The 20,425-nt window shown below is 41.3% G+C and overlaps 1 protein-coding gene across 1 annotated transcript in view; it reads left to right on the forward strand.

The window, feature by feature from the left end:
* The first annotated feature begins 362 nt into the window (after nucleotides 1–362).
* Nucleotides 363–20,425, forward strand: part of TBC1D2B (TBC1 domain family member 2B) — a 31,189-nt gene continuing 11,126 nt past the window's right edge. The window contains exons 1-7 of the mRNA XM_005145705.3: nucleotides 363–725; nucleotides 7,039–7,192; nucleotides 11,620–11,785; nucleotides 14,837–14,994; nucleotides 15,988–16,214; nucleotides 17,524–17,916; nucleotides 18,813–18,923. Coding sequence (XP_005145762.2) covers nucleotides 363–725; nucleotides 7,039–7,192; nucleotides 11,620–11,785; nucleotides 14,837–14,994; nucleotides 15,988–16,214; nucleotides 17,524–17,916; nucleotides 18,813–18,923 — 1,572 coding nt within the window. The remainder of the gene's footprint in view (nucleotides 726–7,038; nucleotides 7,193–11,619; nucleotides 11,786–14,836; nucleotides 14,995–15,987; nucleotides 16,215–17,523; nucleotides 17,917–18,812; nucleotides 18,924–20,425) is intronic.

Consider the following 20,425-nt stretch of genomic DNA (forward strand, 5'->3'; position numbering starts at 1 on the left):
CTGACTGTGGGCTAGAACACGGGGAGATCGTTTCTGACGTGGTTGCACAAGTATCGGAGCCCAGCAGCAGGGGCGAGGGCCGACACCCGGGAAGCGCTGCCGGCCTCCGGGTGTGTTGGGGTGGTGGCTTCCACGTCAGCACCAGCCCTCTGTCCCGGAACAGGGCCGCACGGAGGCCGGGGCCCCTCGGTGGGCAGCGAGACCGTGCTCGGCAGCCGGGACGGGGCGGCCCCGGGCCTCCTGCTCTGCCTGCGGGCGGGGCGCGCCGGGCCGGGCCGCAGCGGCCGCACTACAAGTCCCGTGAGGCGGCGCGGTTGGGCCCGCTCCGGCGCGGCTGGCGAGGCGGTTGTGGTGCCGAGGCGATGCCGGCGGCGGGCTCGGAGGGGGAGGAGGGCCCGGCGGGGGCCGGCGGGGAGGGCACGGGGCCCGGTGGCCCATCAGGGGAGCAGGCAGGCCCCGGCGCCCCGAAGCTCTGCGGGTACCTGCAGAAGCTGTCGGGTAAGGGCCCCCTACGCGGCTTCCGCAGCCGCTGGTTCGTGTTCGACCCCCGCCGCTGTTACCTCTACTACTTCAAGGGGCCGCAGGAGGCGCTGCCCCTCGGGCACCTCGACATCGCCTCCGCCTGCTTCAGCTACCACCAGCCCGAGGCCGGCGCTACCGCCGCGGGGGATGAGGCCGCCGCCTTCGAGGTGCACAGCCCCAGCGGCGCCGTCACCGTGCTCAAGGTAGGCCCGGGCTGGAACCGGTCCCGGTCCTCGGTTCCCTTTCTCTGTCCCTTCAGCGCCCGGCGGGCCGGGGCAGGCGGTGTCCGGCAGTCCTCTCTCAAGCTCGGGCGGCACCATCCCCCCCGGAGCGAGGCTGGCCCCGCTGCGTTCGTGTCTCGTTCGAGAAGTCATTTCGCGAACGCAATACCAGGCTGTCCCCGGCGTTAGTTTTGTTTTGTTTTTCTCTCTGGTTCTGCTTTTAAAGCGCTCTTCTGAAGAGGAAAAAAACGGTTCTGGCTAGCGGGGTCCTGTGGGAGCAGGATGGGCTAGCTGCCCTGGTGGAGTGGGTTTGCTGGAAACGTCTGGGTAGAAGATGTATTCCCAAGGAAATCTGGGGGTCTGTGGGCCTGGAGGTTGAGCGGCAGTAGCTGGTTTTCATTTCGGGGTGTTTATTTTGAAAAGGTGGTGTGTGGCAGAAGTCTTCATCTAGACTGCTTTGGGAGGAAGGAAGAGGAGGAGGAGGGAGAAATGTTTCCTGATGGTAGCAGAGGCTGCTTATCGTGTTGTCTTTGCAAGGACTCAGACTGTTATAGGGCAAGGGGTAAATCTTAGGATTTCCTTTATCGTCCCGCCTAAGGGAAAACAAAGTCCAAAACAACAAAGAGACAATTTCTGTGCAGTGAAGAAAAAACAATTTCTGCTGAGCATCTGTTATTTTTGATTGCTATTAAGATATGCATTTACCACAAGGAATGTTTTTGTGCATTGAGTGTGAATTTACATGTTGAAAGGAGTGTTTTGGGTTTGTTTTTTTTGTTAGTTTTTTTTTAACATCCTTAATATTAGAGAATAATCCAGTAATCCATGAAACAGCAGAACTTCCTGTTGAATACTGAAAAAGATCTTTCATATGCACTTACTTCACAGTGGGGATTCGAGCGATGATAATAAATGCTGAGGGTGTAGAACAATGTCAAAATAAGGAATCATTAAATCATGGATTCAGCCAGGTTGGAAAAGCCTTTAAGTTCATCCAGTCCAACCGTTCCCCGGCATTGCTAAGGCCACCACTAACCCATGGCACTGACTGTGTGGGAACACTTGCAGGGACTGTGACTCCAGCACTGCCCTGGGCAGCCTGTTCCAATGCCAGAGCACCCTCTTGGTGGTCTTATTATTTTACTGAACAGTAAGTTGTTTAACTGGAACACTAATATGGTAATAATTTGATTTGGTTAAGGAAAAGCAAACTGTAGTCAGCAGTTTTGCATGAAATAATGTGTAAAAGCTACCTTTTTCTTTGCGTAACCATAACTAAAATCATGTATCAGCCTGTATAGGCTGTTGCAGAAGTTAAACTGTAGACTTGGTCTAAGCCTTGAGTTTTGATACTTTAAAGGGGGTGTTTTGTTTGATTTTAATTAGTATCTAATGATTTTTGTGTGTCCGTCTCCAGGAAACTGCATCATGTGGGTCTTGCTTAAAGGGTTCTTTCTGAATAGGAGGGCCTTTGCTGAGAAAGGTGTAATTTAGGGTTAGGATTATAGTGGGCAATAGTATATGCTACCGGTGTAGTAAGTACTCAGTCTGACAGTGATTCAGCAGCAGCTCCGAGTGTTTTCTGGAGTCATAAAGATACAAGTTAGACTCAACAGTGATGAACAAGTGGAGGAAACAGTTTTCTTTTTCATGTTTTTCTTGGTACCTTTTAGACTGTGATTTACTGTTCTGCCTATATTTCTTGTATTCAATTTTTTCCTGTACTCCTTAGGAAGGAGCATGCATAGGCTGAAACTCTTTTCATGTTTCTCTTACAGGGATTGAGAAAAGGTGCCAGGAGTCAGGGTCATTCCTGTAATTAGCATAAAACATAATTTTGTATCTTCTGGTATTGTTACAGTGGTTGCCCTAAAGCAAGTGATTGTCCCTAAAAGTGCTAGGGAACACATGATAGGAGTTCATATAATTTTCCTTGCCCATGGCAGGGGGGGTGGAACTGGGTGATCTTAAGGACCTTTCCAACCCAAACTATTCTGTGATTCTACATTAAGGAAAATCCTGTGGAATGTTGCTGGACCAACTGGCCTTTTGTAGCCATGTGATCAGAATGGACCTTTGAAGGTCCCTTCCAACCTAAACTGCTCTATAAATCACCAAAGGGTAAGGCTTTTACAGCTGGAATTAATTTTCCTCTACCCAGCATGATGTTTCTAAAGGCCTTAAAGAACTGTCTTTCAACTAAATTAGGTAGGGATAGAATTAAGAATGAATTCAAGATGTTAAACTGGAAAACCAAATAACAAAACCCAAACAACTCCCAACCCCATTGACAGAGCCAGCCCCTTTTGAAAACAAATATGATTTAATTTATCAAGAAAACATTACACACACAGCACGAGGAATAAAGTCAAGTCAAATGTTGTCTTCAGCCTGTAACTCACATGCCTTGTTTTCCTCAATTTGCTTCGTGTTCAGAATTTCCAGATCTTGTGATCTGGTCTTTCCCATTCAGTATTATCAGCTGAGAAGAGCAATAAGAAATAAGCAACTGGAATTCCAGATTGAAATGATGGTGCTGTTAAAGAATGCACGATTTCTTCATAATGCTTTGGGTTTTTCTTAATGTAATGATTTCATAATTTGGATTGCTCAGTCTTTGTCATTTAATGGGAGCTGGGGACTCAATGATACACTTGGAGTTTGTTTCTCAAATTGGTAACAATTTCAGGAAAAATATACTGTAGCCTTTACAGCAAATAAGGCAAATTGTTCACAGTTCAGAAAGGTAGATAACCAGCCTGGCACTTGTATGATTGTAGCTTTTTTTTATATGGTTCCAAGAATCATCCAAGAATCAAAGTACATTAGAAGAAGCTAAGTCTGGAAAACCTTTTCTGTTTAAAATACGTAACAGGTACCACCACTTTAGGTAAAGTAGCAGAGAAAATTGTGTACTTCATGAATTAGGAATAGATTATGATTGGGAATATTTTCATGGAGAGGACCTGATCTTGCAAATACTTGCTGTAACACAGAATGCTGATAATACAGTCAAGTGAGTGTTTGCTGTGTTTGCACAGCAAGGTCTGTCACTAGGGGAGAAAAGAATTAGCATTATGAAAACACATAAATGAACAAAGGGGTCAGTTCTCATTTATTGTTAAAACAGTGTCTTGTAGTGACACAGTTCACTTGCTTTTAAAACAAAGAAACACTGGCCAATGATGATAGACTGTGTATGTGGTCACTTTGTGAACAGAAGTGAACTAGGAGGAGACGGGAACACAGACTGTTTAGACTTCTTAAAGAGAAAAACTTCTGGGTTATTGGCCAAGTTGTAAGCATTCGAGACATGGCAGATTTTGGAGGCCAAACCTGCTGAAATCAGAACTTTTTAGGAGCTTTTATTTGAATTTTCAATAATATCTATGGAGGTGGCAGTGATTAATAACGTGGTGCTTCAGCTTAAACAGTATTGCCTTAGGACGTAGCACCATTAGGGCCTAACTGAGTTTAGGAGGGTTCAGTGAAGGTGATTTTTCTGAGCTGATCTATGTTTTAAACTTGCTGGTTAATTGTTACAATGCTTTAGCCGAAAATTGGGCTGCCCTCCAAAAAAAGGCATTCTGGCTCCAAATGTGTGATTTGGGTACAGCAGGATTAGTAAATGTTCAGAAGTGCAAACTTTCTGATGGTGATCCCTGTTACAGGAAAAGCTGGAGGGAGAGTTTGTGTTCAGAAAAGGATTGTGGCAAGAGTTTTCAGGAATTCCCTCAAAATGGCGAGTCTGCTTGTTGCATTTCTTTGGACTCTTCCTGAAAGTGTTTAATATTGGCATATGTGTTCCACCAGTGGGGCCAGGTAGAGGATGCCAGTGAGCAGTTGTTTTCCCCAAAATAATTCTTCTGTTTGTCATGTGTATATCACAAAAAGGCAGTTCCTGCAGCATCCTTAGTGGAGGGACACGGGGGAGTGGGTTTAAGTGAATAATAGTGATTTTCCATCACTTAAGGAGCATGGAAGTGCTCCTTTTGTTGGCAGGTAAGGTTGAATTAAAAACATGTTTGCAAATTTGTCTTTTGTGTAGGAGTAGGGGGAGAGCAAGACTTAAAGTAGTCTGTGTGTGGTTGGAAAAAAAGTCCATTTCAAACAACCAGCTTCAAAGATTAGATTTGTTTAAACAAAACTCAGCAGAGGTTCTCAGGATACTTCTTTACTTGTAAAGTAAATAATCGAGGTGCCTATATAAACTCAGCAAAAGCTATTCAAAGGGAGTGGAAAACTTTGTGAGAGAAGTGTATGGGAAGGGAGGCACAGTGACCGGCGAGGTGCAGCAGCAGGGTACCCAGTAATTCTTGGGAAAATTACTTAAGAGAGGTGGTGAAAACCTTGTACTGCTTTGCTCTCCTGTTTTATATGGAAGGACCATAACTTCTGCCTGACCCAGTAACAGTGACATCGCTTGTGAGCTGAGGATGTGTATGTGCTGCTCAGCAGAGAACAAGTGCAATGGGAATTTAAAAGCAACAGCAAGGGGTAACTGCAATAAAATCTGTTAATGGTTTTCTAAAGACTTCTGGGGAGAATATAATGGTACAACTTGTGGGAAAGACTCTTTAAGTTGAACCAGTCATGGGCAGCAGTTAATTGTAGGTGTAATTTAGGCTGACCACAGGTGAATTGCCTCACTAGCTATGTTGCGGTAGCGAAGAACCACTTAGGTACTACATCCTGTGTTAGTGGAAACTCTTTGAGTTGGTGGTTTTCTGCTGGAGCACACTAAAACGTTGCTTTACAAGGCCTGTGTGTAAGCCTGCCTAAGGGGAACGTACCAGAAATGAAGACTTACCACCAGATAAAACTCCAAAGGAAATATTTTTGTGCTAGAAAAAGGGGAGTGTCTTTGCCTGGTTTTTGATGGACTTCCTTGCACAAACACTTCTTGCTTTGAAGCCATTTGCTGTAGGATGTGTGGATCTTGAAGCTCATACAGGTATAAAACCGCAAATTGTAATATAAAAGTCTCTCTTTAGGATTGCTAAACACGAAGCTCGCAGGTTGCTGAGCCAGGGAGAGCACCCTTGGGAAGCATTGGGTGTTGTTTGCCTCCATGCTTATGCTCTGCCTTGTAATTAGCAGCTCTCAAGGTCAACACATGATGGTAAATGGATCTTCAATTTGACCAGCTCAAAAGTGTTCTCACCAAAAATGGAGACAGATCTGTGCCATTTGTGAGCTTCATGCAGCACTTACTGGACTTCCTTTGTCAGGAAATCTGGGTTGTTTGTTGCTCTTCTTTCTTTTGCAGCTATACCCCACAGCTGTGATAAACAGAACAGGAAGCTATTAGAAATTAAGTGTCTTTAAAGGGTAAACACAGTCATTTGCCCAGGTACTGAGGGTTTTTGCTTGGTAATGCCATCAAGCACTTTGGGAGAAGGTAGGAGAAAGACTGTGTGAAAGGTAGGCGCCTTGTGCTTACAAGCCAAAGGATTTGTGTGGTCTCTCTTCCCAAGTGTTAACTTTTTGTTCCTGAACATACCATGTTGCTAATGTCAGGTGCTTGTGCTAGACTGGTGGCTGAGGGTCTAGGTCAGAATAAAAATGAGTTTTCCACATAAGCACCTGCAGTGTCAGTTACCAGCACTTACTCTCTTGTTGATAGACTGTCATTTGACACACTTTGGAATGAATCTTATAGTAGTGGTTCTTATTGAAGCTTAAAGATGCATTTGAATTCTTGCTCACTCATTACCTATTCATGTGAATGACTGCAAGCTTGCAGATTATTCATGTTGGGGTTTTTGTTGTTTTAAATATGACCTTCCCATAGAAGTTGGTTAGTTTATGGGCTCATCAAGTAATGCAGGATGTAGATTTAGTTGTTAAAGTAGGAGGTATTACAATGCATTATTAATTTGTTGGTTTCTGCTGGTAATAAACCAAGTTTAGAAAAGAGAATGGGAGTTGTCCTGGGTGTGTATGGGACCTTTTTCCCCCCCATAATACAGAGGTGTATTTATATTTAAACAACACTTTGTACAAAAAAATATAAGATGCTGCTGCTGCGTTTTCTAATGTTTGAATTTAAAACTGGAAGAAAAAAAAAAGCATGTGACTACTTTAAATGGCAAATGGATTTGGCATGCCAGCCAGGGATGTGAGGTTTGCACTTAGTACATTGCTGTGTATTTCTTTTAGATCATACTGGGTTTGGCTGATGACACATTGATGGTCTGCTCATGATCTGTGTTGGGGTTTTTTGCTGTACTTGGAATTACTGTGTTCGTATACCAAAGTGATCTCATCAGTGCTCTGGTTCTTTGCGTTGTAGGCTGCAACTCGTCAGGATATGACATACTGGCTTCAGGAACTTCAACAGAAGAGGTGGGAATACTGTAACAACCTTGATGCAGCAAAAAGGGACAGCCGGATGTCCCCTACACCAAGTGACCTTTCCAAAGGTCTTGTTGCCAAAGACAACCCTGGTAGGTTGAAAGTGTGAATACAGACAAGCTGCACATTTGTGTTCAGTGTCAGTTAAGCTGTACAGGGTAGAGAACAGCCTTAAGAAGAATTTTGTTGCATTTCTTTATCAACTATTTCCATGTAAAGTCTGCGTATGTTGATGATGCTAAAACTATTTAACATAAATGTAGTTATATGTGATTGCCTTTCTCTTATGAAACGTATTGATTTCTTTAAAAACGGATTTTTAGAAATTAAGTGAAATGGAGTAGTCTTATTAAATGGCAAAGTACAGTTTAGGTGAGTTATCCTTTTAGTGGCTGCATATCTTAACACCTTTTAGTGTGTTAAGTATTCTGGGGTGTAAACTCCAGTTTTTAATGGGAACAGGTATATTTTGCATTCTGAATGATCATCCTTCGTTCCCAAAAAAATGATCTATCTGACTGTGATAAAAATTTCCTGCCTTTAAAAACTGGAAGTCTCTGAATTTTCAGTCTCTGTGATACCTTTAGCCAAGCAAAGTGTAACTTTAGGCTAGTATCATAGAATCATAGAATAGTTAGGATTGGAAAGGACCTCAAGATCATCTAGTTCCAACCCCCTGCCATGGGCAGGGACACCTCACACTAAAATATGTCAGTGTATTATACAAGTTGAATTCTGTGGTTTTTACTCCATTGCACAGGCACTTCTGAATTGTTTCATTCCTGAATGATTACAGAAATGGATTGCTTGCTGATTTCTGATATCCATAAATAAGGCTGCACAAAGTCCTGTTCTGTGCCAAGTTAGACATTAGTAAAGCTCTCTTGGGTTTGAACAGTCTTGAGGTCAGACATATTTCATCAACAGACTAATTTTGTTGATTTCAATTTGTTCATACTTTAAAACCAGAAATGTTAAACTGTCTTCTTCCCCACCTTTATTTCCCCTCCCCTAGTTCAGTCCTATGCTTCAGGATTGTCCTCTAACCCAGTTTACTGCTTCCATTTGAGAGCAGTTTGCTTCTGGCTGCTTGCTTAACCACAGCTGGTTTGAAAGCATGTGGCTTTGCAGGGGCTCAGCTTGATGTTTCAGCTACACCAGTCTAATAGCTAGTAACTGCTTAAAGAAATGACTGGCTCTCCCTTCATTTAGCACTGGTGCTAGTCTCACCCCTCCTTATGCTAGTGCAGGGAGCACAGCTAGCAGGAAACATCTTCTTCTCCAGCTTAGTTTTTGGCCAGTGCTGCTTCTTCAAGTGTATAGACTGATGAGCACCAGGAATGGCCCAAGAGAATTGTTGGGAATGTCAAGTGAGATGGCTTGAAACCATCTTTCTGGTAGCAGACAGTCTGGTTATCAGCTTGTCAAACCATGCGCTGGAAAAATGTATGTATTTGTGTGCAGAAATCTAGCAGCTTGCAGCGTTGGAAAGGGTAACAAGCTTTTGCTTTTTCGAACAGTTGCCTTTCTACCTTCAGCCTCTCATTCTCTGCTATGTAGTCTCCCTTTTTGTATTTGGTGGTTTGTCTGACCCTGTGCTCAGTTGGTTGAGTTCAAAGTTAGCCAAAAAGGAAGGTTTTATTTTTCTTTTCTGTTTTGTGCTAAATTAGAGAGTGGAATATATTTACTATGGAATCAGGTGACTTCCAGAGCTGATAGAAGGGAGGAAACAAGACATAGTGGTTAAATACGGGGGAAGGCAGAATAAAGGATTAGGCAGAACTGCCCTCTTTTGGCAGCAGTATTGGATGAGACCATTTAAAACATGTAACTTGGCCCCAAATCTCTACTTTTTTCTTGTTTGTGCTACTTTCCCTGGAGCTTAGGCACAATGTGATGTTAACCTACTCTCACTGTACTCCAGAAGTTTCCTACAGAGTTGGGGGACTCTTGGGGCTCTGAATCCTTGTTGATGTCTGAAGTATGTCTCTTGTGAATTGCATTTCAGATGTGCTCTATACTGGAGCATAGAGATTGGTTTGTTTTGCTAGTGCTTGAGTATAGATGCTGTCACTAGTGCTTTAAATGGGGAAGTAGTCTGTCTTCAGTACAGAAACCAAATTGCTTGTTGCAGCCTTGCCTGTTTTGCCGTGTCACCCATCCCTGCTCTACAGACAGGCTTGACAAGTTTTAGAGTATTCAAGGTAGTAAGAAATACTTTTAAACATTTTTCAAAGTGGGCTTTGGGAAAGCCACTGTTATGAAAAAGATTCAGTAGCGTTTGTCATGGAGCTGCCTCACTGCCATGGAAGACACATAAATTTATTCTTTATAGAATATGTAAAGATTTATTCTTTATAGAATGTTTTTTTTCCCCCTTGGCATTGATTGAAAGCTGTTGCACATTTTATAATCTCAATTCTTAATTATGCTATTCCTTGCCTTTCAGTTTGCATTAATAAAAGTGGTATGTGATGTATTTATGAAATGGTTGTGTTTTAAAAGGAGTTTAGAATTAAGATTACTTTTTTTTGTGTGTTGTGACTGCATTAGTAACGACATTCCTCTTGTGCTGTATCTGTTATATAGTCCATACCTCTAATGGGTCAGGATTTCAGCCAGAGTGCTTAGCCTGTCTGATAGGGGAAATACATTTATAGCAATTTAGCTCTTGAGCAGTTGATTCACCTGGGCTGTACAAGAAAGAAATTTTGTAGTCTTGTCAAATCATACAGGTAGAAGATGAAACAAGCTGTAAGTAATAAAGCAGAATATTGGGTTTGGGTGCCCAGAGTTTTCTGGTGTGAGTTTTCTGTTGGGGGTGTGTGGGTTGTGGTTTTTGCTTGTTTTTTGTTTGTTTTTAGTACAAACCTAATTTCCCTATATCAGGCAGTGACTGGGATCAGAATTTTTGTCTAACTTGGCAAAATTGTGTTGAGCTCAAACAGCCAAGGTACAGAAGAATTTGGAATTTAGTTTGGTCAATAAGACACTGCAGAAGTTTCTATCAGCACTGTTCATAAAATAAGGAAGTGTAATTTGTACCTGTATTTGAAAGGTGACATGATATACTTCTGTTTCAGACACCATTTTCCAGGGGTTTGAGACATTGATCTTTTATGTTTGTTATTCTTTATCACAGAATGTTCCAATCTTCAATATGGCCTAAATAAAAGTACCTATCTGCTGAGTAACTGGAGGGTACAGCTTGGTTAAAGATGGGCTTGCTGGTTGTGCTAAGTAATCATCAGAACAAAGACTGAAGAGCTCACCAGTGGTAAAACAGGACACTGATTTCCCAGGGTTTTTCCCTTCCTGCAGGGAATCATTGAAGTCAGAAGCCTGTCAGTGCGTTACTTCAAACTTGAGTCAGCGGTTATATTAGAAAGTGTTCTCAAAATGTTTTAATCCATTTTAGCGCTTTGTGAATGACATGGAGAAGACTCTGAAAATTACATCTGAGCTTGCTTTTAACTCAGCTGTTCAGAGTGTTTGTGGAAGGCCATAAACCACTTGATGCTTCTCTATAAAGCTTTTGCTGTTCATAGTACACCTCATATTTTTCCTATTCCCTCTGCCTGCTGGAGGAGGGGTGAGGGAGAAAACAAGCTATCCAGGATAATGGAAGCATTGGAGTAACATATATACTATAGATTGTACAGTATATGTTGGACAGTGTAGTTTATTGGACACTTGGCTAGCACTGTTGGATCAGCTTGAATCCTCTGGATTTGACTAGCTGTGGCTCAGGACTACCTCCAGTTTTTGGCTGGTTACTGGGAAGCCATTCAGAGCCTGCATGAGTCTGTTGGCATGTGTGCAGTGCTGGGCCTGAGCTGCACAGCTCTGTGCCTCATCTATACACAAATGACATGAGCTCGATGAATTTCAGTGTAGCCGCATTCAGTTTAACCAGAGCTAGTAAATCTTTGCTGACCCAGCAGGACTCTGAGGTGTCTGCAGTGCCCGTATTAATGTTCTTGGCTCTGGGAATGCTCAGGCTGGGTTTGCACAGAGCTGGCTCAAGTCTGTAAAGCTCATTGACTTGCAGCAGCATCGCCACTTTTAGGATGAAGCACATCCCAAAAGCTGTGTTATGGTATTCTTGTGGCACTGTTCCTGCCTTAGGAGTTTTGATAGACCTGAGCTTGTTTTTATGGCTAAATCTTATGGCTTTGTAGCTGCTTAAGGCAGATGAATCAACATTGGTTGAGATCATAAATCACTCATGAAATAACGCTTCATGAGCATCACACAAGTCCTGTTCTCAGAAGGATGTGGCTGCGGTGAGAGCTCGCTGAGGAAAACGCTTTGCTGTTTCTGAAGTTCATTTGAACAAAGCATTTTATGAAGTTATGTTGCAATTTAAAATAAAACACTAGCTGTGTTTCTAGCACATTACAAGCAGGCTTAGTAGAATATAACTTTATATAGCCACTGCTCTTTGACTTACTGAAAGTTTTGCCTATTTTTCTTTTTCTTTCTTTCTCTTTTTTATTTTTCTTTGTTGTTAACATAGATTTGAGTATCCTAAGTCAAAATGCTTCAGCAGAGAGAGCTAGAAATATTCTAGCTGTGGAGACTTCTCCTACAGACCTGGTGGGGGAACAAGCAGCTTCCCAACCTGCACCAGTCCAACCAAGTGCCATCAATTTCTCGCTTAAACAATGGAGTACCGAAATCAAGTAAGTTGGGGATGTGGGAGAAAGTTATCATGAGATGGATAGTTGCTGACAGAGACTGTTTCCTACTGAAAGCTGTGTGTATGTGAAGGCAGGGGTTTTTAGAAGAACTTAAGGTGATTGGGTAGATCAGTATGTTGGACTGTATCTCTTCAAGTAAACTTTCTTTATTCTGCTTACTTGTTTAAAGGGCATAGCTGAATATTGTTGTGTAGCATTACTGATACCTGAAAGGGATACTCAAGTCCTGTAACACACTCCTAGTGATGCCTTTGCTCTCTGAACCTAAGCAGGGATCTAGGAGTTGTATTCTCAGCTAATACTGGTGTCAGTCTTCACTTTGTAATAGAGCTGCTAATTATTTGCTTTTAGTCAAAGGATATTACAATGCTATTAGAGAGCAGGTCACAAAGCAGAGCTGTAGCTTTAGCTAACTAGACTACATCCCTCTTGAGCTGCAGGTAAAATGTTCTGAGTTAAACAGATTTCTTTTAAAGCTTTGTGGCTGAGCACAGAGATCTGAGAGGTTACACAGTGTTGTTGGCTTTGGGTACTGTGTAGACTATCATTTAAATTCTAGAAAAGATGACATATGGCTGGATTAAGCAATATGTCAATCCTGTTACTACATGTCCTGTTTAAACTGGTAATCTTGTATGGTTTCATGGGTTTGTGTAGCTACTTTGCTTTGGTAGAACTTAAATTTGGTCATAACAGAAGGACAGTAACATGAAATGTTTTATGTTAGATGAATTCTGTATACTTGGAATGTGAGTTCCTGGGTTTTTAGAGCTTTTTCCTTGAATGTATTTTTTTCTTTTCAGATGAGATGCTTTGGGAAGTTTGGGTAAAAGGGCAGTGTCAGGGGGAACTGCACAGTGTTGCCTGGTTGCTGTTAAGGCAGCAGTGGCATTGAGGGTTGGGAAGCACTTTTAGTGGGAAGGAAATGCTTCTGATGGCAGTAGCCCAGTAGGTATTATAGCACAGTATTCAGGAGCTGGCCTTTCTCTGTATAGCTGTGATACTGGTGGCTTGGAGTCCTTGCAGATCTCTGGGAATAAACATGTAAGCAAATTTAACACTGAAGCTCTTTCAGGTTAAATCCCATTCTCCTCCATTCCATTCTCTTAGGATGTTCAGCTGCAGTGGTTCATCTGTCCTGTTCAAATGTTCCCAGGAAAAATAACATTTAAAATATCTACTAACATTATTTTTCTTAATTCTGTGGATTTTTTTGTTTTTTGAGCTACGTGTATCTTTTGTTTATGCAAAATATAGCCATGAAAACATACTGTATTATAGTAACTTCAATTTGTATTAGCAGAAAATAAGACTTGATCCAAAGCATTGAAAAATATGGAATCATTACATCATATGATCAGGTCTTGTGTAGTTTGTCTGATGGTTTTTGTCATACTGCATAGGAAAATAAATATTGCTGTGTTAAATTCAACTCCCTACTATTAATCTCAACAGGAAGCAGTGGAGCAGCAAAGCAGTGCTACTACAGTGCACCTATGCAGACCTTTACAAACTTTGGCCCCAGCTAGGGTCATTCATGGGCTCAACAGCAGTTTTTGAAGAAGCTTATCTTGAAGTCATTGAACTTCCTGTTACTTGCCATGTTGAGACTTTCAGAAGGGGTGTTCAGGTGGGCTTCAAATGCTGAAACTGACCAAGAGCAGTTGTGGAGCTGCATGCTAAGAGATCAGCCACTATTTGGAGGACAGCTATAGAGGTGCTAGGTGACACTTAGTAATTTTGGGTGCCTTAGGAGATACATCAGTCATCACCCAAATTGAGCTGTTTAATTTGAATGGAAGGTCTGAACAGTAAAGTGAGGCTTCTTGCCCCCAGCAGAAATTGTGTTTCTTTCCACAAGAAAATGCCATGTGTAGTGTAATTCAGTCTTTGTCAAATTTGCAAATTGATTGTTGAAATAGTTTTTATTAATAATTTCTAGGATTGTTTTTTAATTGTACTTTGCTTATTTATCAGTTCCTCAGGCTATAGGAATTTTGTACAGCGTAATGATTAGCCTGGAATTCAGATTAGATGTTGAATCTCTAGTGCAGCTGAAAGGCTGCGTTGGGTCCTGAAGGGGTAATATGGGTTACTTTCTGCTTCAGGTTTAAAGACTAAGAAGAGAGAACGTGGCTGATTGAGTGAAAGCACTTTTATGTGATTGAGTGAAAGAATCCATTTTACGCAGACTAGGTAGAAAATTACAAGATACTAAATAACTTTCCAACTTTATACCTAAAATCTTAAATTGGTTCATAGGGGTTGAGAATCTTTTTCTCTAGTTGAGCAAAGACTTTACAATACTGAGCTACATTAGTACTCTTGGGTCTAAGTGTGGACTTCAACATTTCTGATTGCATGATGGTCATGGGGAAAGCTGGGTTAGGGTCATCTCATCCTGCTCACAAAACTTATTGTTCTCCTATAGAAAGATCTGGCTGGAATTTAGAGGTTGCCTCTGAAATGTTCTTGCAGATAATTGGCAACGTTCCACCTTAGGAAAGACAAACTGCTAAGGAGTCTGTCATCAGGGATTCAGCTACAGCAGGTCTCTTGGATGTTGCAAAGTTTGATGTTAATCCAGACTGTGAAGCTATAACATTATATGGGTTTTGACTGCATGCTGGTCTGTCTAATGCTTCGTAGTTATCCTAAAATTCTAAGCTACAGTAACTGATCAATACAGAAGATGCTGCTTCTAAATCTTAATTTTGTTTTGTTGTTGTCCCCACTGCCAAAAAAAGGATAAACCAGAAGATGACACAAAAGACCATAGTGGTCTCCTAGATATTAATATCCTGCTAAAGCAAAATAATTGTGTTCTTGAAGCATAGCCCTGTTGATAGCAGGTGCTATTTAGTAGGATATGCTTTTTTTTTTCTGTGAGCTTTTATTTGGTACTGCTTATGTCTGTGGTGTAGCTTAGTTTTAGTCTGCACTGTTTATGGACTGCAGAAGTCTTGAAAACTGCTTTATAAAAAGAATACAAAGTGGAGAAATCTTTGTCTCTTTCCCTGCTGTCTTTTCAAGGAATTCAATGTCCTCTTTAAGAAAAGGAAATAACGAAAACCGGAGGAGCATATTTTATACCACTGAGGAGTGGGAAATGCTGGACCCGACCCCTAAAGACTTAGAGGACTCAATGGCCCTGGAAGAAAGGAGGAAGCACCTAGCAGAAGGAAGCAAAGGTAGAAGTGAGAGGAAGGAAGGGGACCATATGCCTTCCCTTCCTTAGTATAGCGTACTGTGTTATGTCTGTCTCCAGGAAATAAGTGGAAGATTATCATTTCTTCACAAACCACATGCACAGCTCTGTAAATTCTTCTAAAAAAAGGAATTTCTTATGATGTGTTTGGAGTCCCCTGCCATTCAGATACAACAGAACAAGTATGAAGCCTTGTTATCCATTGCTTCAAGTTCCCTGAGCATGTTACCAGCTCTAGTTTTTACTCTTGAGTTGCTAGGTTGCAGGATGAAGGGAAATGTTGGGGCTTTAGTTGAGTGTAGCCTATTTGTCTTTGGGCTATGGAGTATATAAATACATGATATATTGAGTTGCTTCTGAACTAGGGAAAGAAAGTAGGGATGTACATGCAGTGATTATTCATCTGTGCATTGTAACTGGTTCTCATGTTAGACAAGTGTCTGGAATAACCTTCTGAAGACATCTTACAGCTCCTTAAGAGCACTTCAACTGACATCCAAGTGCGTTAGTCTGTTAGAAAACATCCTTCTCTCTAAGAATATTCCCATGGTTATATAAATGGAAGTGAAACATTGCACTGAATGCCTCTTGAAAGAGCAGTATACTGTGATATGACTGATGGTTTTGCTCTGATCACTTCTGAGCTGTTCATTATGCGAAGCAATGTTTCCTTTGCCATAGTTAGGGATACCTTTTATTTTCTGTAATGAATTGTAAAGTTCTCTTCATGTCTTATTTCAGAAGTATTGATTTATGAGCTAAATCTTTTATGTGTGAGAGGGGAAGGCTGAGCTATATATTTTTCCCACCAAAGGAAGTGACTTGGAAAATGAGGAATGTTTAACACTATTGTATTGGGCTATTTAAATGCTGCTTAGAGATTAATTTTAATGAGCATATTTTTAAAAGAAAATCTGAATGCTTTGAAATGCCTTTTTACGAAGTGAACCGAACTAGAAGAAATTGTTTTATGCAGGACTGACTAGCTCAGCTTTTCCATTCGATTTTGGCCGCATTCCACACAAAACAAAGCGCCCGTTAAGAGACATGATTGCATCAAGCAAAAACCGGAACAGCAGTGACTCTTCTCCAACCGAGTGGTATGCTGGTAATGGGAACAAACTGGTTTCTGAACTGCAGCTGAAGTATCAAAGCCAGCAAGAAGAGTTGGAAAAGCTAAAGAAAGATCTTCTGAGCCAAAAGGTAATCATGTCTTCAGGCAAAGTGAAGGAAAGCAAAGCTCTGTGGCAGTTGATAGTGAGTTTACCCTTTATGGCTGCCTAACTGCATTCAGCCCTGGTTGTTTGTTATAAAATAATAAATGAGCCTTTGTTTACAGAAAGTCTTGAAACAAGAAGGACCGAGTTTTACATCTGTTGAAGATCAGATCTCTGAATAAAACTTGGATTTGTATGTTGTTCATTAACTTAGTGTACCTATCTTCCTTATGCTCTGAAGCTGGCTTTGTCAGTGTCTGCCAGGATCCTGGCAGATAATCACAGCTTCTTTGTCCAGTAGTACATGTAATTCCTGAGGAACAACTTCTTCCAAGTCCTTTTTGGTTTGGTTGCTTGGTTTTTGATTCTGGACTCTTGAGTCTGGAGGAGAGGGTTGGGGAATGGGGCTGACGCCTGCCCCCCCAATGGTTTTGTAAATTATAGGCATAACCATAAATCTACATATGTAGTACTTCCCTCATATAGTGCTCATGCTTGTATGCCCTCATAATTCAGATTTATTAAATACCCTGGTTTTATCTGAAAAAATTCTACTAATTTTAAGGGGTATCTGTGCAATGCCATAGGCGAAGATACTTGTTTGTCTTTTTGTAGTGTGAGGGAAGAGATGAGAACAGTAAAATTGTTAGATAGATGTGTTTTGAAAAAAAGGGTTCTAGCTCAGAGCTTTTGATGCTGTCCTTTTGCAAAGATCACAGAAACTCCTTTCCTCCCTTGTTGCAAGTCAGTTAATTGCTTGGCTCATTCTATGGCAGGACTTTCTAAAGAGCCCTCTAAAGACTTCTTTTCCAGTAAAGCAGTATGTTTCCATTTCTGTTACTTTCTCTGCATCTCTTAGGGAAGAGAGCAATTCGTTACCCTTCCCTTTTCCATTCTCAAATGTTCACCTGTTAATTTTTGAGGTTCAAGCCCTCTTTCAATTTAAGCCATCCATATGGTCAGTCATTGTAAGGTGTTAGCCTGCTAGGAATCATGGCATGTAAGTGAAAGTTTTTGAGGCCAGGTTGGATGGGGTTTAGAGTTAACGTGGTCTTGTGGAAGGTGCCCCTGCCATGGCAGGGGATTGGAACTGGATGAGTTTAAGGCAACTTCCAACCCAAACCATTCTATGGTATTTCCTATTTTCCTTAGAGTATGACCATGAAGTCTTTTATAAGTTGATGATTCAAATGCAAAACCCATTCCAAAGCTTTCCTTTGCCTGATGTTAGATTTCTGTTTTATAAAACATAGAAACTTGAGGTTTTATTGGAATCTTTTCTTTTTAATTCTCAGGAACTTGTGCGACTTCTGCAGCAAACGGTCCGATCTTCCCAGTACGATAAGTACTTTGCAAGCCGTCTTTGTGAGGGGGTTCCCAAAGACAAATTAGAGCTGTTGCACCAAAAAGATGACCAGATTTTGGGTCTCAACAACCAGCTTGAGAAGTTAAATCTGGAAAAAGATAGTCTCCAGCAGGAAGTAAAGAATCTGAAATGTAAAGTTGGAGAGCTCAATGAGCAGCTAGGTATGCTGATGGAAACAATCCAAGCTAAAGACGAGGTGATCATGAAACTCTCTCGTCAACTCAGTGAATGTGAGGATAACACATCCTTTCTAAGCGGAGCAGTAAATTCTTCCATGGCCACCTGTACTAATAAGGAACTACAGGAACTGGACAGACTAAAAGTAAGAGCAATATCTGTGTTTTGATGGACAGGGGAATCTCTACTCCCTGTAAAAACTTTGTAGTCTGCTATACTGTTTAAGGAGATCACTACAGCTGTTCTCCAAGGTACATATCAGCTGAGGCTTTCTCTGTTTGGAATCTACACTTAGAACTGTCATGTGCAATCTGAACAGGACTTTATAGTTTGAGCCAGTCTGTACATCTATAGTACAGTGTCCCATACTTTGAGTAACTTAATCATTGGTGTGGAGGAGGAGTGATGGGAGAAATAACCAAAGGAACAGGAAAAAGTAAGAGTAAGAGGAAAACACTGGAGTTACTGAAGTTAGCCACTAAACATGCTTTCTTGCCTTTGGGTGAATTTATTCCAGATTGATTAGCATTCCAAGGGATTTGGGATACAAGTAACTCATATAAAATACATATAAACATTCATAATTTTCTTTCCTGTGTGTGAGCCTGAGAAGTTCTAGAAAATAAAATTGAAACTAGAATGCCATTGTCTTGACACCAAACAGACCAAAGCTTGTAGATGCTCTGGAGTGTGGGAGTATTGCAGTGCTGGGAGAGTACCAACTTTCCCTCATCCCACAGCCTCAGGTTTCAGAGGTAGTATTTATAGCCAGGAGTTGAGTGGGTTGCATAAGGAGGCTGCCTCCTACTGGGATTGTAGCGCTGGAAGGGAAGCAGGTGAGGAACAGCACCACCCTGTACAGTGCTGTGCTGTTTGGCATGTGTTTGACTTAGGTGAAAGCTAAAAATACTGTTTGATTTTATATGTTTAATGGTAAGTCCTTGTTCTGTATTCTGAGGTAAAGTTTCTCCGGTAGACACATTTTGTTTTTTAAGATATTTTAATGAAAAATACAGTTTGTGTTTCTTTTTTTACCCACAGGACAATCTTCAGGGTTACAAGACCCAGAATAAATTTTTAAATAAGGAGATTTTGGAACTTTCTGCTCTACGAAGAAATGCAGAAGCAAGAGAGAGAGAATGGCAGGCAAAGGTCAGATTAACACATCGTGTTCTCATTTTGGCAGTGTCTAAAGCAGTTTTCCAAAGTGCAGTTGTAAATCTACACAGGGAGCATAACTGTGGAAGGGGAATGGAATGACTTGAATGTGTGATAGGCTAAAAAAATCACATTCCCCCCAAACACAGTCCATACAGACTAGTTTTGCTGAGTGGATTCTTAAAAGAAGTAATTGACTTTAAAGTTGTGTTAACGAGTGGAACTTTTCTGTGACTTATGAACACAGGCATGTATATTTGTGGAAACACTGTTTCCTTGGAATTAATGCTGTTATGTTCTTGAAATACACAAAAGACAGGATGTGTGTGGATTTGATATGTCATTGGAGTAGAGCATGAAAGATGGTTGTGGTATGTAACTATGGAAGCATGTTTCTGTGTAGATGAATTTGCGCATAGAGAAGTTGCAGGTAAATAGTGAATATTTCCATTGCCAGGGGCTAGGAAAAATGCACACATCCATAGCTGTGGCAAGATACTGGTAGCTATGTTTTGCTGGGGTTTGCTTTTGGTTTGTTTGAAATGGTACACAGTAGCCAGGTCTAAATGCTGTCTTTCTTCCACAGAGGTGGGTGTTGACAATTCCTACATGTTATTGCCTAACTTGTGTCTTTAAAATGCCATTTAAATTAATGTTGTTTAGACATGTGTAGACTAAAGCTGCTATTTCATAGCAAAAAGTACAGGTGGCAGAAAACCTCTTGTCTACTATTCTCTGTGTGCTTTAATGCCAGCCAGCAACTAAGTACCACGCAGCCACTCACCTCCCTGGGATGGGGAGGAGAATCAGGGAAAAAAACAGTAAAACCTGTGGGTTGAGATAAGAACAGTTTCTATATTTATATAATTGTAATGAAAAGGGAGACAACAAAAAGAAAATTAAAACCCAAGAGAGACAAGTGATGCATAATACTATTGCACCACCTGCTGATCGATAACCCAGCCTGACTCGAGCAGCAGTCTGTCCTTCTGGATAACTCCCTACCAGTTTATATGCTGGGTATGATGTGCTGTCATATGGAATACCCCTTTGGCTAGTTTGGGTCCCTCCAGGCTTCTTGTGCCCCTCCTCACTGGCAGAAACTGAAAAGTCCTTGATCAGGGTAAGGGCTACTGAGCAACAACTCAGTAAACCATTGCTGTCTTATCCCAGGTTAAAGCCAAAACACAGCATTGTATCAGCTACTAGGGAGAAAATTAACTCTACCCCAGTGAAACCAGAACATGTCTTAAAAGACTTGATGTAAAAAGCCACAAGTATCTGAGGTGTCATTTACAAGTACTTTATGTACAGAATTTTACAGTAGTGTAATAAAATGCATAAGCCACAAAAATTGGAAAGTAAATCTCACTGCTTTAGAGTTACAGCTTTCTAAGCAACATAAGCTAATAGAATAATATTGAACCAGATTTTAGAAGAAGTGTGGTACAAAGTACATTTCTGAAGACTTCTAATAGTACGTGTTCTTTTCTGCA

The sequence above is a fragment of the Melopsittacus undulatus genome, chromosome 9, assembly GCF_012275295.1.
Source record: "Melopsittacus undulatus isolate bMelUnd1 chromosome 9, bMelUnd1.mat.Z, whole genome shotgun sequence".
Taxonomy (NCBI): domain Eukaryota; kingdom Metazoa; phylum Chordata; class Aves; order Psittaciformes; family Psittaculidae; genus Melopsittacus; species Melopsittacus undulatus.